At 34.0% G+C, this 15,219-nt stretch overlaps 2 protein-coding genes across 5 annotated transcripts; one reads left to right on the top strand and one right to left on the bottom strand.

Annotated features, from left to right (window-relative positions):
- Window positions 1-5,743: 5,743 nt before the first annotated feature.
- Window positions 5,744-11,001, bottom strand: LOC133688232 (uncharacterized WD repeat-containing protein C2A9.03-like). Of its 3 annotated transcripts, none has more exons than XM_062107651.1 (11): window positions 10,846-11,001; window positions 10,591-10,695; window positions 9,823-9,990; window positions 9,423-9,590; window positions 9,242-9,328; window positions 8,632-8,766; window positions 8,416-8,526; window positions 7,984-8,075; window positions 7,774-7,879; window positions 6,619-6,705; window positions 5,744-6,486 (listed from the first exon to the last, which is right to left on the bottom strand). In XM_062107651.1, the coding sequence occupies exons 3-11, from the start codon at window positions 9,967-9,969 to the stop codon at window positions 6,073-6,075; spliced, it is 1,347 nt and encodes a 448-aa protein (XP_061963635.1). In that variant the 5' UTR covers window positions 9,970-9,990; window positions 10,591-10,695; window positions 10,846-11,001; the 3' UTR covers window positions 5,744-6,072. The 3 variants fall into 3 exon arrangements, with proteins under 3 accessions (XP_061963635.1, XP_061963636.1, XP_061963638.1); XM_062107652.1 differs by having other exon boundaries at window positions 9,823-9,960; XM_062107654.1 differs by having other exon boundaries at window positions 9,823-9,880.
- Window positions 10,841-14,280, top strand: LOC133688234 (uncharacterized protein At3g52155, chloroplastic-like). Of its 2 annotated transcripts, XR_009841122.1 has the most exons (6): window positions 10,841-11,617; window positions 11,793-11,892; window positions 12,003-12,182; window positions 12,775-12,892; window positions 13,645-13,752; window positions 13,825-14,280. XR_009841122.1 is itself a non-coding variant. In XM_062107658.1 (5 exons), exons 1-5 carry the CDS (start codon window positions 11,287-11,289, stop codon window positions 13,897-13,899), a joined length of 804 nt encoding a protein of 267 aa, XP_061963642.1. In that variant the 5' UTR covers window positions 10,848-11,286; the 3' UTR covers window positions 13,900-14,280. The 2 variants fall into 2 exon arrangements, 1 of the variants encoding a protein (XP_061963642.1); XM_062107658.1 differs by lacking the exon at window positions 13,645-13,752 and having other exon boundaries at window positions 10,848-11,617.
- Window positions 14,281-15,219: the final 939 nt, after the last annotated feature.

Below are 15,219 nucleotides of genomic sequence, written 5' to 3'. Positions count from 1 at the left end.
TACCCCTTACAAAAACTCAAGTGAAGACACTACCATAAACACCATACACATTATCAAGCAAAAGAATTTCACCAATACCAACCCCAATACTATAGGAAAACAATTGTCTAGAATAAATAAACAGATCCCAAAAACTATTGTTTCTCCAGTTGAAACTACAAAATCTATAGACTAAAAGTTAAAAACCCAGTATTGAAACCATACCAAATTACAAGAACTAGCCAAACTCAATTCCAAAACAACAAAATTGACTTTCTTAAAGCTATTAAAGATCACCTTAACAACTTTGAAGCTTCGTCCTCCACCTTGATTGCTCTTGACGCCCTATAAGTTAGTAATAATCTCCAAATCTACACAAGCCACATAAACGCTATTCAAACTTACTAAACTCAGACCACTAATGAATAAGCCTTTCATGAAGAAACTATTGAAATTAATAAACTCATTTGGAGAAATCATACTCCTAAAACAATCATTGCCCTTGATATAACCCTCCATAATGAACTAGCTATTACAAACCAATAAAGATTCAGTGCCTTTTCTCTCTATGAATGGAATATAGACGGAATATCTGAATACAATATCCTAAACACCTTACAATAAATGACTATAACTGTCAATACCTATAAAACCCAAACTTAAACTTTAGACAAAGCTATAGTTGAATTTCTTGTAGTTGGTTTTTCTAGTTAGTTAAAAGGGTGGTAGGATTATCATCTCACTAAAACCCAACACCTTGAAATCCTTAACTCCATCCAAATGACAAAAGACCAAATACATATTATTGACCCTGTGGAAACACCATCTTAGATGCAATTTCAACCATGATTTTAACAATATCCCTTCATTTTGTAAGAGATCCTTTACTTCTCAAAGATAAAAATGTTGAACTTCTTTCCAACCTTAGATGCAAAAAACTCAGTGAGTTCCAATGGTACAAAAACATTTTCATTACTCATGTTATGCTTCGAGAAGATTCAAACCAATATTTTTGGAAAAAAAAATCATTATTAGTTTGCCGACCCTCCTAAAAGAAAGAGTCAGGAACAAAATCAAAGACATTTTTATCTCCAAAGAAATCCCTTATGATCAGTTAACATATGTTGAGCTTGTCATTTTACTCTAAAAGAAGGTCTTATGATTTGTTAAGAACTTAAACTTCAAAAACACATTAAGTGGGAAATGAGAAGAACTAGACAGTAACTAGGAAGTTTTTGTCAATAGTTTAACCTATTCCTACCAAAGTCAACTTGTAATGGTTCATGCTTCAAATCTACCACCTTAAAGCCCAACAAACCACTTAATAGAAGATCAATCAATAAATACAAACGTTTCTATAGTAAAATTAAGCCATACTATAAAAAGACCACTATAAAGCCCACAAAACCTTTTCAGTCAATACCAAAACCCAAGCTTAAAATTGATCTAAAAAACATTACATGTTACAAATATAGCTAGAAAGGTCAGACCTCTATATTTTTTCGAATCAACACAAAGTTATATGAAATATAATTAGAATAAGAAGGCATTCACCATATCTAAAACCTCTTGGTTGAAACATCTAAGATTGAATCCAGGTTGTCAGATATTTATAAAAAAACCTTTCCAAATATATGAGTTAATAACATCCAGCTTTGGCTCAAACATATCAAACCATAACACTTGAAAAAAAATGTCTTAACCCAATACTAAGAATTGATTCTTAAACCTATTAAAAGACTTAATGATCCTTAATAATAATAATAATAATAACCTATATGGATAAACTTATGAGTTCCTTTAATAAGTCAAAGACACCACAACATGTTCAAAAACAATCATTATTGTCATCAACTAGTACAAAGACCTATAAAATTACCAAAATTCTCAACAACAAAAAATCTAAACATGTTGTTATTGACTGAACTACAAAATCATAAACAAGCCCAACAAAAAGACTTCTATTTTACAACAGCTTCTTACAGAGTTAGAAAGCCAGTCTGATTCTAAACCAGAATCAGAAGATCAAACCTTAGATAATCATGCATTGGATCATGCATTATCAAATACTGAGCACATTCCTGAATATTTCCAACATGTTTTAACTCAAATTACTTCAAATAAGTATATCATAAAAATTACATTAATCTTTTCAAATGATTGTAAAATAGACAGTGTTGTCTTGTTTGATATAGGTGCATATTTGAATTGTATTAAAGAAGGAATAGTTTTAAAACAATTTTTACAAAGCACTTCTGAAAAACTTTCTGCAGCAAATAATACTAAATTGGTTATCGAATACAAAACTCAAGCATTAATTTTTAATAATGAGTTTTATCTATAAAAAAAAGTATTACTAATGACATTAATCATATTGTTATTCTTGTCATTCCTTTTATTGACATGATTACTACTTAAAAAAACTAGTAATGAAAGTACTATTTCAAAAATCAATGGCATGAAACTTATTTTTTGTTTTATAGAAAAGACAAAAACTAGGAATTTAAATCTAATCAAGGCATGTTCTATTCGTACTCATCACATCAATGCATTGATTCGAGGAAAGCAAGTTCATCTCATACATCTTAGACAAGATGTCTTTTTTTAAAAAAATTGTTTTTCGTTTCATAGAAAAGCCCAAAACTAGGAATTTAAATTTAATCAAGGCATGTTGTATTCATACTTATCACATCAAATACATTGATTCGAGGAAAGCAAGCTCATCTCATACATTTTAGACAAGATGTCTTTTTACAAAAAAATAAAAATTAAGCAGCAATTACAAAATTCTATTTTACAAAAAAGAATTTTAAAATTCCAAAACAAGATAGAAAAAAGAGATTTATTTTGATTTACCAAATGCGTTTTGAAGAGAAAACAACATGTTGTTGATCTTTTTTATGATGATAATTTTAATGAAAAACAAATTCCTACAAAAACAAGACCTATTCAAATGAATGTTGAACTTAAAATCAAAGATTTAAAGTTTAAAGGCCTTATATAAAAATCCATATAACCTTAATCTTATGTAGCTTTTTATGTTAACAAAAATTCTGAAATTGAACAAGTCACACCAAGGCTTGTTATAAATTATAAACTTTTGAACAAAGCTTTGAAATATATTGATATCCAATCCAAAAAAAAAAAAAGATTTGTTACAAAAATTATATTCTGCATTCATATTTCAAAGTTTGATATGAAATTAGGATTTTGGCAAATTCAAATTCATCCAAAAGAACATTACAAAACTGCATTTACAATCTCATATGGTCAATATGGGTGAAATGTCATGTCATCTAGATTGAAAAAATGCTCCCTTTGAATATTAGAAAATCATGAATGATATTTTCAATATATATTCAAAATTTTGCATAATATACATTGATGATGTTCTTATCTTTTCAAATTCAATAGAACAACATTTCAAACATTTACAGACATTCTTCTATGTCACAAAGAAAAATGGTTTAGTTGTTTCAAAATAAAAAATTTATCTTTTTCAAACTCATATTCATTTTCTTGGTCATTATATCTCCTAAGGAACAATTACACCTATTAAAAGATTTCTTATATTTGTTGCTAATTTTTTTGACAAAACTCTAGAAAAAACCCAACTATAAAGGCTTTTAGAATGTCTAAATTATGTTCTAAACTTTTATCTCAATGTGAGTAGAATAACAAAACCTTACATAATAGGTTAAGAAAGAATCATGTTCTATGGTCTGATGAACATACTAAGATTGTTCGACAAATTAAAAAATAGGTCCAAGAAATTCCTTACTTACATATTGCCAATCTCTTAGCTCCCAAAATAGTTAAGACATGTGCTTCTGAGTTAGGATACAAAGGTATTCTTAAACATGTACAAAATAACAAAGAACAAATTCTTTAATTTACATTTGCACATTTGAATGATTGTTAAAGGAACTGTTCTACTATAAAAAAAATTTCATTATGTTATGCATTACAAAATTTCAAAAGAATTTATTAAATCAAAAATTCTTTTTAAGTATTGATTACAAATCTACTAAATAAGTTTTATAGAAAGATGTTCAAAATATTACTTCAAAACAAATGTTTGCCCGATAGTAAGCTATATTAAGTATTTTTTATTTTGAGATAGAATATATAAAAGGAGATCCAAATTTCATTTCTGATTTTCTAACTAGAAAATTCCTCTAAAACACGTTCTGACGCCTTCTAAATCCAAAGATAAAGGCAAAACCCAACGAACAAAGTTTGAATCTCTAAATTCTAAAAAATTACAAAACCCTGCAAAACTCCTTTCCTTAACCATTTCATCTACAAAACCAATTACAAATCCTGGTATGAAGCAGTAATTGAATATAAGGAAGCAAAAAGCTTTTTACATGCATAAGTTTTCAATTTACTTCTATGATTTTTTTATGTAAAAAAACACATTGAAAAATTCTGCATCAATTTATTTATTATGTTTTGATGTTTTAGATCTAATCATTATTTTTATGATTTTTGATTTTTTTCCCCTTGACACTTATAAAATTTTCATTGTTTTTAATTTCACCCTTCAATCCAATCCAAGTTTATACTTTTTTTTTTCATTTTATTCTTCATTCTTTTGATTTTTGTCTTTTTGTTAATGTTTTTATTATTTTCAATTTAACTCTCAAATTGAAAATTTGTTATTGCCCTTTGATTATTTTTTTTACGATTTAACCCTCATTTTTTATTGTTGTTTTTTATTTTGGTTTTTTTTGTTTATTTTTTTGTGTAATTTTAACCCTCATAATTTTTTCATGTATAGTGCTTTCAGTTTGATAATTCAGGTCATCGTTTGAAAAATTAATAGGGATTGAAATCTTTTTGGTTTTATTTCTTTTTCAATATCATCGTTCGATATTGTTTTTTAATTTTTTTTGTTGCCTTATATTTTATCATATTATTAAATTAATTAAAATTTAATCCAATTATCGAATTTCTTTTATTTTTTTAAAAACATAAATATCTTATAAACTTTTTTTTAGGTTAAAAACATTAAACCAACTCGTGGCTTTGCGCAGAAGACCAATCCAGTTGTATGTGTTTGGTATTGTGGTAGTTTTTGTGGTTGTGATTTGAAAAAAATTATTTTATAAAAAACACTTTTGATTGAGGTTAGTTTGATATTTATATATGTTTGGTTGAAATTAAGGTTGAATAAAAAGTAATTTAATATATTTGGTTAATAATACTTTTCAAATTGAGGTTATAAAATATATTGGACTAGATTTTTTAAACAAAGAACTATCAATTTCCTTAATGCTAAAAAAGTATAGAGCTATATTTTTTAAAATTTTCTTAAACTATCAAATGTGAAATAATAAAGGTAAGTATAAAATCAAATGAAAATTATACGCAACAAAAATAATAAGTGAAGTTGTGAACCAAACTTATGTAATGCGTATTAAAAAAATAAAATATCAATTGAAAAAGTAAATTCTCAAATTTCCCTGGAGCAAGCGGCCGGGACGACACGCCAGCATGAATTATAGGAGGGAACCGGGAAATTTTTGCACGATTTCTTTCTTTTTTCCTTAAAATAGGAAGGCCACAAAAAATTTAGATGATCACATTCACAAGCCTTGCCTTGGTCATGCTTTGATTCCAGCTTGCGCATCAAGATACGCACCCAGGCTTCCCTATATTCTCTCAATCACCTAGAGTGTTTGGAATTCCAGTGGAAAATATATTTGATTTTTTTTTATTTTTAATATTACCACATTATAATCATTAAAAAAAAACTATAAAAACATCAATTTAATATTTTTTTCAAATAAAAAATACTTTAAAAAAGCATTGAAATCTGTATCAAACAGCCCGTTCTATATATATAACAGCTTTACTATATAAATTTAGTAAAGCTCTCGTATGCCCCATGCCCTTCTCTCCAACTTCTTCCCTCTCACACTACGCCACCCGACATTATTTCACAACAAGAAACTATAACAGTAGAAAGTCTCTTCTCAATTTCTTCTCTACTGCAGAGTAACGTGAGGTATGTGACCATCATCATGTACATTATTGTCAGATCTAGCATCCTCATGTTCATAGGAAATTGCAGATGCAGACTGATAATCACATGAGGGAGTCGACATATGAGTAACTCCTGCGTCGGTTGTACTGAAGGAGGCTTCCATAGGTGCGATCCCACACTCCAATGAAGAGGGATTCTGTATCAGGGCTAAAAGACACACCAGATATCTCCCCAAAAAAGTCGATCTCCTGCTCTTTCTCAAACCCATTCTTCGCATCATAGACATGCACAAAGTCTGCTGGCTCTGCCATTGACATGAACTGCCCATCAGATGTAAAACGAATTGATCTAATGGCTCCTAGATTGCCCTTCAGCACAGCAACAGACTTTGACAAGTTCCGAGCATCCCAAATACGACAGGTTTTGTCTTGGTTCCCCGTGGCAAAAATGCGGCCGTCAGGATGCCAAGCAGATGCAAATGAGAAATCCACGTGCCCACATAAAGACATAATGGGCTGCAATAATAAGGACGTCAAATTAGATGAAGCTGCCCGCATCCGAGAATGCAAACAGGTCTATTGAGCTCTAAGAACAAAGGATTCAACAACAATAATAATAAAAATGTTTTAACAAATGCAGCAGGCTACCTTTCCTGTTTGAGAATCCACCAGTATCCCGTCGGGGTTGTCACCGACAATGACAAGAAGCTTACCATCAGGACTCAATGAGGTGTGCTGTCAACATAAGCAACATATTAATACATAGAAGGAGAGCATGTGACACATTAATTCAAACGTTATGAGCAATACATGCTCATTCAGTAAATAAAAATCTCAAATCAGCCAATCCTTTAGATCAAATCTGGGGAAAGCATCCAGAGATGTGCACTCAGAACAACTAAACATAACAACCCAAAGGCCCGGATGCAATAGACACTCACAGACCCATGAGTGCACACGCACTCAAATGTATATCACAATCCCAAATGAGAAGCATGACTTCTTTGTACACTAGTATCATACAAAGTAAATCAAAAACCATACATGTATGTTCACAAAGTGAAGAGGTGAGATCGTAATTTTTATATCACAATCCCACCCCTCCCTTTTTTGGCATCCTAATTTATTTTTCCTTAAAGGCATAATCAATCTTGAAATATTTAGTATATCTATCTCCTTTTTTTAATCACAAAACTCCATATTTATCTCCATTTAATCTCTTCCATCAAAGCCTTTTTACCATTGTTCCCATGTATCAGCTCAGCTTTCTTCTTTGCACCATCAAGATCCAAGATTACTTATTTCTCCTTCAATCTTTGAAACTCCCTCCCTTTTTCCCACAAACTTATTGATTCCATACCTACAATTTCTTTTTGAAAAATATCCTGGACTACCTTTGCATTTTGTCTAGGTTCACTAGATCCAATGAAACTATAAGTTCCCCTAGCTACACAAGCCTTCCACCAGCCCCTATTGAGCTCCAAAAAACCTTCCTTCATCAACAACATACTCCCAAAGCAAAAGGGGAACTTCCCAAATCTAAGACCCTTTTGGAACTCGTTTCGGGAAATTGGTTGCTGGAAGAAAGAGAAAAGAGCTTAAACCATGATGAAGGCTAGCTAGCAGTAATGGAACAAGGTGCAATCAAAGCACATGAATGTGAAAGATTAAAAGGTGGGAGAAGGTGGAAGGACAATCTGGAGTGAGGACAACCTGGAGCATCTGTTACAATAACATGATTATGGGGGCACTTAAAATTTATAATTAGGCTGAAATGTTTACATTCACAGAAGGAATACTTACATTCACAGGCCAATCAAAGCAGAAATGCTTAGTTTGCTGAAATCTCTCCATGTCAAAGTTTCTCACTCCACTGTCATTATTTGAAGCCATGAAATGAACTGCACCACTGCACAGCATTTGCTTCAAGTCAGATAGAATTAACAAATGGCACTGTCCCTTGACCAACATCTAAAGTAAAAAATGAGCAAAGAAGTGGAAGTAATGAAGAACCTGGGACATTCATAAATCTCAATCGCATTTGTGATGGCATTATCATCATAGGTCGTTCTGGAGCAGAAGCTAACACCTGGTCGATCCAAATACTGCATCCTCAACAAGCAAGCAAACAACTCATTGGCCATTATATACAACATTCTTTCAGAAATAACCAAAAATACTCAACACATCGTAAACATCACAATCGCAACAGAAATGGCTATGGTAAGTTGGTTAATTACTTGCAACTTTCATTCATATGCACCATGACCACCAATCAGAACAAGCACAAAAAAGTATGTATGGGCATAACAATAGAGAAAAATTGGCAGATATATCAGACTTCTACATTTTCAGTTCATTCAATCAAGAAATTCCTTTTCTGATGAAAATGATTATTGAAGAATACAATGCAACTTAAAAGTACTTACAGATGAAAAAGATTACCTTGCAAATTAGTTCTCCCTGGAACCCCCCAGCAATCAACAACCTATCCTTTACTGCCAGTGTACTAACTTGAGTTTGTGTGAATCCTTCTAAGAGGCTTCCCGGGTGTTTCTATCATACAAAGAAGTTATTACCGCAACTTCACAAAGAAAGAAAGAAAAGCATTTGACTATATTGTGGGATGTCATATTGTAAGACATCAAAAGATTTATATACCTCACAAGGTGCCACATGCCCAGAAACATTAAGGACTTCATTTTTTTTGCAACTTAATGATGACCAGTGAACGATGGAGTAATGTGACATGAGGTAGACATCATGCTTTGATGTTGACCAAACCAAGTTTCGCAACTGCAATGCCAAAACAACAGTTTTCAAATACATAAAGTAGCCTTTTGAACAATATTCTTTAAAACCTTTGCATTTTTAGTTTTTTTTCCGCATTCAAAACACTTCAAATGATCAAAAGTCTTTAAAATTAGTTGACATCTAGCTCCTTTCTTCAATTCTTTGCATACCTTTAAAATCTTAGCATCCCAAAAAGTCTACTAGATTGGCTCCTAAGATACCGAAGTTCCAATAAATCCTGAGTTGCCAATCATTAGCTAATGTCTAAATACTATGTCCTTAAATCATCTCATCTAAGGCTTAAATATGGAATCCATCAGCATCTCACCACCATCCAGCAACCCCCCCCCCCCCCCCAACCCACCAATACATGGAGATCAGGCATCATGATTATGTAAGAAAAGAAAATCTTATCAATTGGATCATACAACTAAAAAATAATTCAATTCAAGCTGATGGGACAAAAAAATCAGCATACTTGGAAATGAAGGATTGTAGATTTCACTGATCTGGTGTTGTGCCAGAACTCATAAAACATCCCCCCTTTCTTAATAGGTTCACATTCCTGGAGACGGTTAAAATAAAAGCAAGTGAGAAAGAAGGGTCAGCTGTATCTACTAGTCCAATAGCACCACCAACTAGGAGAAAATAGATTCTACCTTCTCTGAACTTTCTCCTGATTGAGGTACGTTTTCATAGTTCTTGTACTGCTCTAACCTAGTTTGTCGGTACTTCTCTCGGGAAATGCTCAATCTTTCCCAAGGAATTCCCTGGATATCCTTTCCCTTCCGAGCATCTGCAGCAGATGTATCCGTTATCTTATTATCCTGCATAACCAACAACCCACCCCCACCCAAGGGCCAAATGAAAAGAACAGAAAGGTCACAAACAGGATCTGTCAATAAAACTGGTAGTAAATAAATAAATAAACATATTTTTCATCACATCAAAAGCAAGAGTGCCAGATGATGTAATGGCCAACAAAAGACCCATTCCACATTAATGGCAAAAATAACAAAAAAATATAAATGTGGAAACTGATGTATGAATTGAACAAACCAAATGATCATATTCATCATCATCATCATCATCCTCTGACTCTGAATCAGCCATGAATCTGCCATGAAAATAGACATCATCATCTACTTCTGCGATCTCATAGTCATCAACCACGTGATCCATTTCATCCCCTTGGTACTGGGACATAACCGATGATCAAATTTATAGCTGAGCCAACAGAAATTAAGGAGAAGGAAATCATGATTCTATTATATTTATTCCTCTTTAACAAATGGACTCGCACATAAATGATAGTACTCTTATACATGCACCAAAGTGAACCCCTAAAAAGGAAATACAGTAAAATTATTCCAACAGAAAAAAAAAAAACACTTCAACCATTTAGATTCTTTAGACTGCCCTTTATGCTTCCCATTAACAACCTCCGATACACTCCCTCAACTCACTAGCAAACTCCTTTGAATCCAACAAACTTTAGGAAGAAAAATCCCAACTCGAGGAATCTTAAAAACTTGTCAAAACCTGAACTGAATATGAACAATCTCATTTGCCTAGAAAAGCTGCATCCAAAATCTATCTCAAAAGGACAACTCTCTTGAAAGAAGGAGTTCTTCGAAATATACACAAAGCCCATCGGACAATGAGTAAAGAAGTCTCAAGTACTTAAAAGACCAAATAACCAGAGCATTTACACTCGCATTTTGCTGCCCAAAATTACATAGAACTAATACATCACATGTATATGAAGCATCCAATTAGAAGCAAAACAATTAATAAAAGACCAATCAGTGCTGAATTCCCGCTAACCTTTTAAAGGGTTTATTTTGCGGTGGGAAAACGAAAAAAAGCAGATTGTTGGTATGAGATCTCTTTGGATTAAGATGTGATCTGCGTCTGACTCAATCGAACCTTCTGCAACAATAACGCATCCAAAAAAGGGGAAAAAAAAAACAAAAGTAGGGGAGGCAGGGTCAGTACTTATAAATAGTAATTGCAATTGCCCACCAAAAACAAAAAACATCTTATGGTAATATCAAATTATCAAAGGTCATGTTCACTTACCATCATCATTGTAAGAAGAAGAGAAGAAGGGGAAGGCCTAGCTAAAATAGACAGGCGAAGGGAGAGTGAGACGCACCAGTCAGAGAGTTAAATAATAGCATCTTACATTTATGCCCCCGACTATTGAGGGGAAAAAGATCAAGACTTTATGATTACCAAAGGAAGGTAAAACTTTGCCTTATCCCAATCTTCCTAGTAGTAAAGTAACTGGGCTTGCCAGGTTTCATTGTTTGTCTTGTTTTAGGGGAAGCAAAGCAAAAAAGGCCTCATCCATATCATATGATCTGGGCCATCTCATCTGTAAAAGTAAAACTCCTTCATTCTCTACAGACTACGGGGTTGATTAATTAATGTAATGTTACTCCTCGAATTCCAAAGCAGATTAGTATTTATCGGAAAGTAGAAGAGCAAGTGAACTGGATTGAAGTGAAGGGAAGGGGGATGAATGCGAATACAACACTCACTCTGACCAACATTACCACTAGCATAAAAAACCCGTTAATGTTAACGATGAAGTTTTGTCCTTGTCCTTGTCCTTCCCCAACACCACCACCACCGTCTCCCATTTCTTCAATCAGGTCTAGCTGCCGCCGCCGCCGAACAAGGTCCTTGCAACCCAGCATGGTCATACAAGACACATCTACTACCGCCGCCTCCGCCGTGTCTGATGCTGATACTGATACTGATACTGATACTGATTCACTATCTGTTTCCCGTCGCCTTATTTTGCTTCGTCATGCTAAGAGCTCCTGGGATGACCGTTCACTTCGAGGTCTCTCTCTCTTTCTCTCTCACCCACTATCTACTAATAATAAATAATTATCTGCTCTTAACAATCCCATTTTTCTTCTCATTGATTTCTTTAGTCTTAAACATAAACCGGCCAGTTAATCTTCTGTTTGATATATCTATGAATTTCTTACTAATTGTGTAAATAAAAAAAATAGATCATGACCGGCCACTGAGTAAAAGCGGAGAGCTTGATGCTGCCAAAGTCTCTCAAAAGCTCCAACATTTGGGTTGGATACCTCAACTTATTTTGTCTAGGTGGGTTTCTCATATCTTTCATTTCTCTTCTCCCTCCACCCTAACAACATACTAATACATACTTCAATAATTAATGATATTCATACTCAGTAAAAAATGACTGATGACAGTGATGCATTGCGAACCAAGGAAACACTTAAAATAATGCAGCAACAAGTACCAGACTTTTTGGATGCAGAGGTTCATTTCATTTCAAGTTTCTATTCTATTGCAGCTATGGATGGTCAGACTGCCGACCATCTTCAGCAAGCTATCTGCAATTACTCAAGGGATGACATTCTTACTGTCATGTGAGTCAATTTCTTTGCTGTTAATACTCCCTTCACTTTCACCCCAAGGATTAACTTACACTTGTGTACTGCCGCATTTTTTTGCTGCCAATTGCCTTGGTTAAAGTTTCTTTCTTCTGTCGGAAGATCAATTTAGTCCTGTTTCTTTCTTCAATTTCAATGCAATTTGTATATTAAATAAGTGTGCTACACTCTCTTGATAACAAGTTGGCAATATGATTTGGAAAAAGTTTCTTCCATTGGTTAGAAGATAAATTCTTTAGTCTTGTTTCTTTGATTTTCTCAATCTTCTAAATGCGATTTGAATGCATTTTGTAATCTATCCTGCCAAGAAACAAATAAAGATGATGATTTTCTCAAACGTCGACGCTGAGGAGTTAATTGACTCATGCCTGGCATATTGAGAATTGGCTATAGAGAAGACAAAAAAAGGAAAGAAAAGAAGAAATGGAGTGTGCTAAGAAATTATGGCTTTAGGCATTTTGATTGAGTGCTGTTTGCACCTTAAATCTCATTGCCTTGTTTATCTCTGGAACAAACTGGGATTATAGAAAGTTGGAAAAACTATGCTGATTCTTAGTCAATTATACAGGTGCATGGGGCATAATAAGGGGTGGGAGGAGGCTGCCTCTATGTTCTCTGGTGCCTCAATAGAGCTAAATACATGCAATGCTGCTTTGCTTGAAGCTGCTGGGAAATCCTGGGCAGAGGTTAGACTCGCTCCTTTTCTTTTCGTGCCTGGTATTCATCAGTTCAGTGACCTTCTCATTCTATGCGTCAAAGCAATGCAAAATTGGAAAGCTTTCTGATTGATGCTATATCCTATTCATGGGGTATAATTGCTAAAGATTAGCCGTCTCCTTTCAGAATAACACCTTGAGATTATCCTACCACGATTATCGTGGCCCTTGCAACACATGCTTATCTATGCTTAATGTCCTCATCCAAACCTCTTTCTGGGACATAAATGTTGGCCGCATTAGTCATCCCTTCTCAAAGTACTGATTTAACCAAGATTACCCTATTCTCAATTCTCTTAACCCCTATAGTTTTAAGCCCTTCTCAACAATAGTGCCCACCCCATTTATGTTCCTATTATTCTCAGTATACCCAATTATTTTATGATGCTTGATGATTTTGGTAGTCAAGTTTCAATATAACCTTTAAACTTGCACTTCAAATGTGAGTTTGCTGGCATACTGCCCTTCATCCTGCTATCAAATAAGCAATGCCCCCTTGAAAATATTTAGTTCCTGCATATGTATTGGCAGTGCTTTAGAACATTGGTTCTTGCAAGTGTCCTCTTTCCATGGCTAGCAGATAGATAGGAATGTTTCTAAATAATAAAAGTATGAATTTAGATATGGAGTTATATTAAATTGAGACTTAAAAACTGCATAAAAAGGCATATTTTAGGTGGAGGCTGATGGAGCACAATTATTGATGCTTTTACCTGTTACAGGGTTCAAGAAATTAGTAGTGATCTAATGAACTTAGAAATGACTGGGGAGGGGCTGTAAAGTTTGAGGATTGTTGCTTGCCAGTGCTATATATGGTTCAATTACATAAGGTGAAACTGTTGCTGTTATTTTTTTTTTAATATTCATTTATCTTAGCTTGATCTGATGCCTTACACTCTCAGGCATTTGCTTCCGCGGGACTTGGTGGGTGGAAGCTTCAGGACATTGTAAAACCAAGTGATAGCCCAAAACTTTGACATCCAACCCTCCTCTCCAAAAAGAAACAAGATCCTGCCTTTGGGTTCATGATGATAAAAAAATCTACTCCTTATGGGCTGAACCAAATATGCCCTCTTTTAATTATTCATGATCTTTGGTGCAGTTTGAGAAGACAATATCATCCTCCGACCCAAGAAACCTTCTACAATACCATGGAAAGATGGAAAGCAATGATGTGTCACTGGAGATGTGTATGGATATACAAGAGAAACATCTAGAGCAATTATTAAAAGAAAAAAAATTTGAAGGATTTCTGTTGATCTGATGTGTGTCCATCTCTGTATTGTATCATGTTGTTTTTGAAATGACAAATCAGATGTGGACTGTATTCATATATAATGCTAATCTGATTCTTACTACACTGAAGTGCCCACGTAAATGGGGACACCAAACCAAACAGTGAAAGGATAGGCGACATTCGTTAGCATCAAGGGGACCTTGGGAGCTCTTATGTTCATAGGTGCCAAAACAAAGTGATGGTGATTGCAGGTTGAGTTTGTTTGACTTGGATTTACATTATTACGTTAGATCTGTGCCTTCATAATGCTTAACCAAAAACTAAATGCCAGTTAGAGGAAAACTGAATTTGGGGACCATCTAGGATTGTAAGAAAACAGGTATTTGATGAAACGTAACAGTGGAGTCACTGGGCTGCTTTAACTGGGGGCCGTATGTATGATAAAACCTGAGCTATACTTTAGCTTAGATTGGATGACTAGTGAAGGGCAAGGGAGCTGGTCCCAGATGGGAAAAATCCCTTTTCAATTCAACCCCATTCTTATGCCATACATGCTAGATTGGAGATATGCATAAATAAATCCATGTTTCTACTCCACCAAGAACATGGATTTCTTGTTCAAAAGCTCGGAAATTTGTTGTTGCTTTTTTATTATTACTATTTCTTTATTAAAATTTGAAACACCACCAGCGCACGTACTGTAGTAGTATGATCTAACAATATTGTAGTTGTCTGTGGTGTACTAGTACAACGTAACAAAAAACAAAAAAGGAGAGCAAAATGGGGGAAGGGAGGAAGGTGATGTGAATGGTCAGTTGGTTAGCTGTCCAAGGAAAGAAGGAAGTAAAGAAATAAAATAACTAATCATACAACAAATACTACAACAACAGAATGACGTCGTCCTAGGAGGAGCATCGGTAAAGGTAAAAAAGGACAGGACGGAGACACGCAGAAGCTGGCAATGGCTGACACAGGTAGATGCAAGTAAAATCCTAAAATGGAATAAAAATTTGGTGTCCCTTTCTCTTATTTATTTATTTATTCAATAATGTAGATGAAT

Source organism: Populus nigra, chromosome 3 (assembly GCF_951802175.1).
Source record: "Populus nigra chromosome 3, ddPopNigr1.1, whole genome shotgun sequence".
Taxonomy (NCBI): domain Eukaryota; kingdom Viridiplantae; phylum Streptophyta; class Magnoliopsida; order Malpighiales; family Salicaceae; genus Populus; species Populus nigra.
This window is presented reverse-complemented; position numbering and strand designations above follow the sequence as displayed.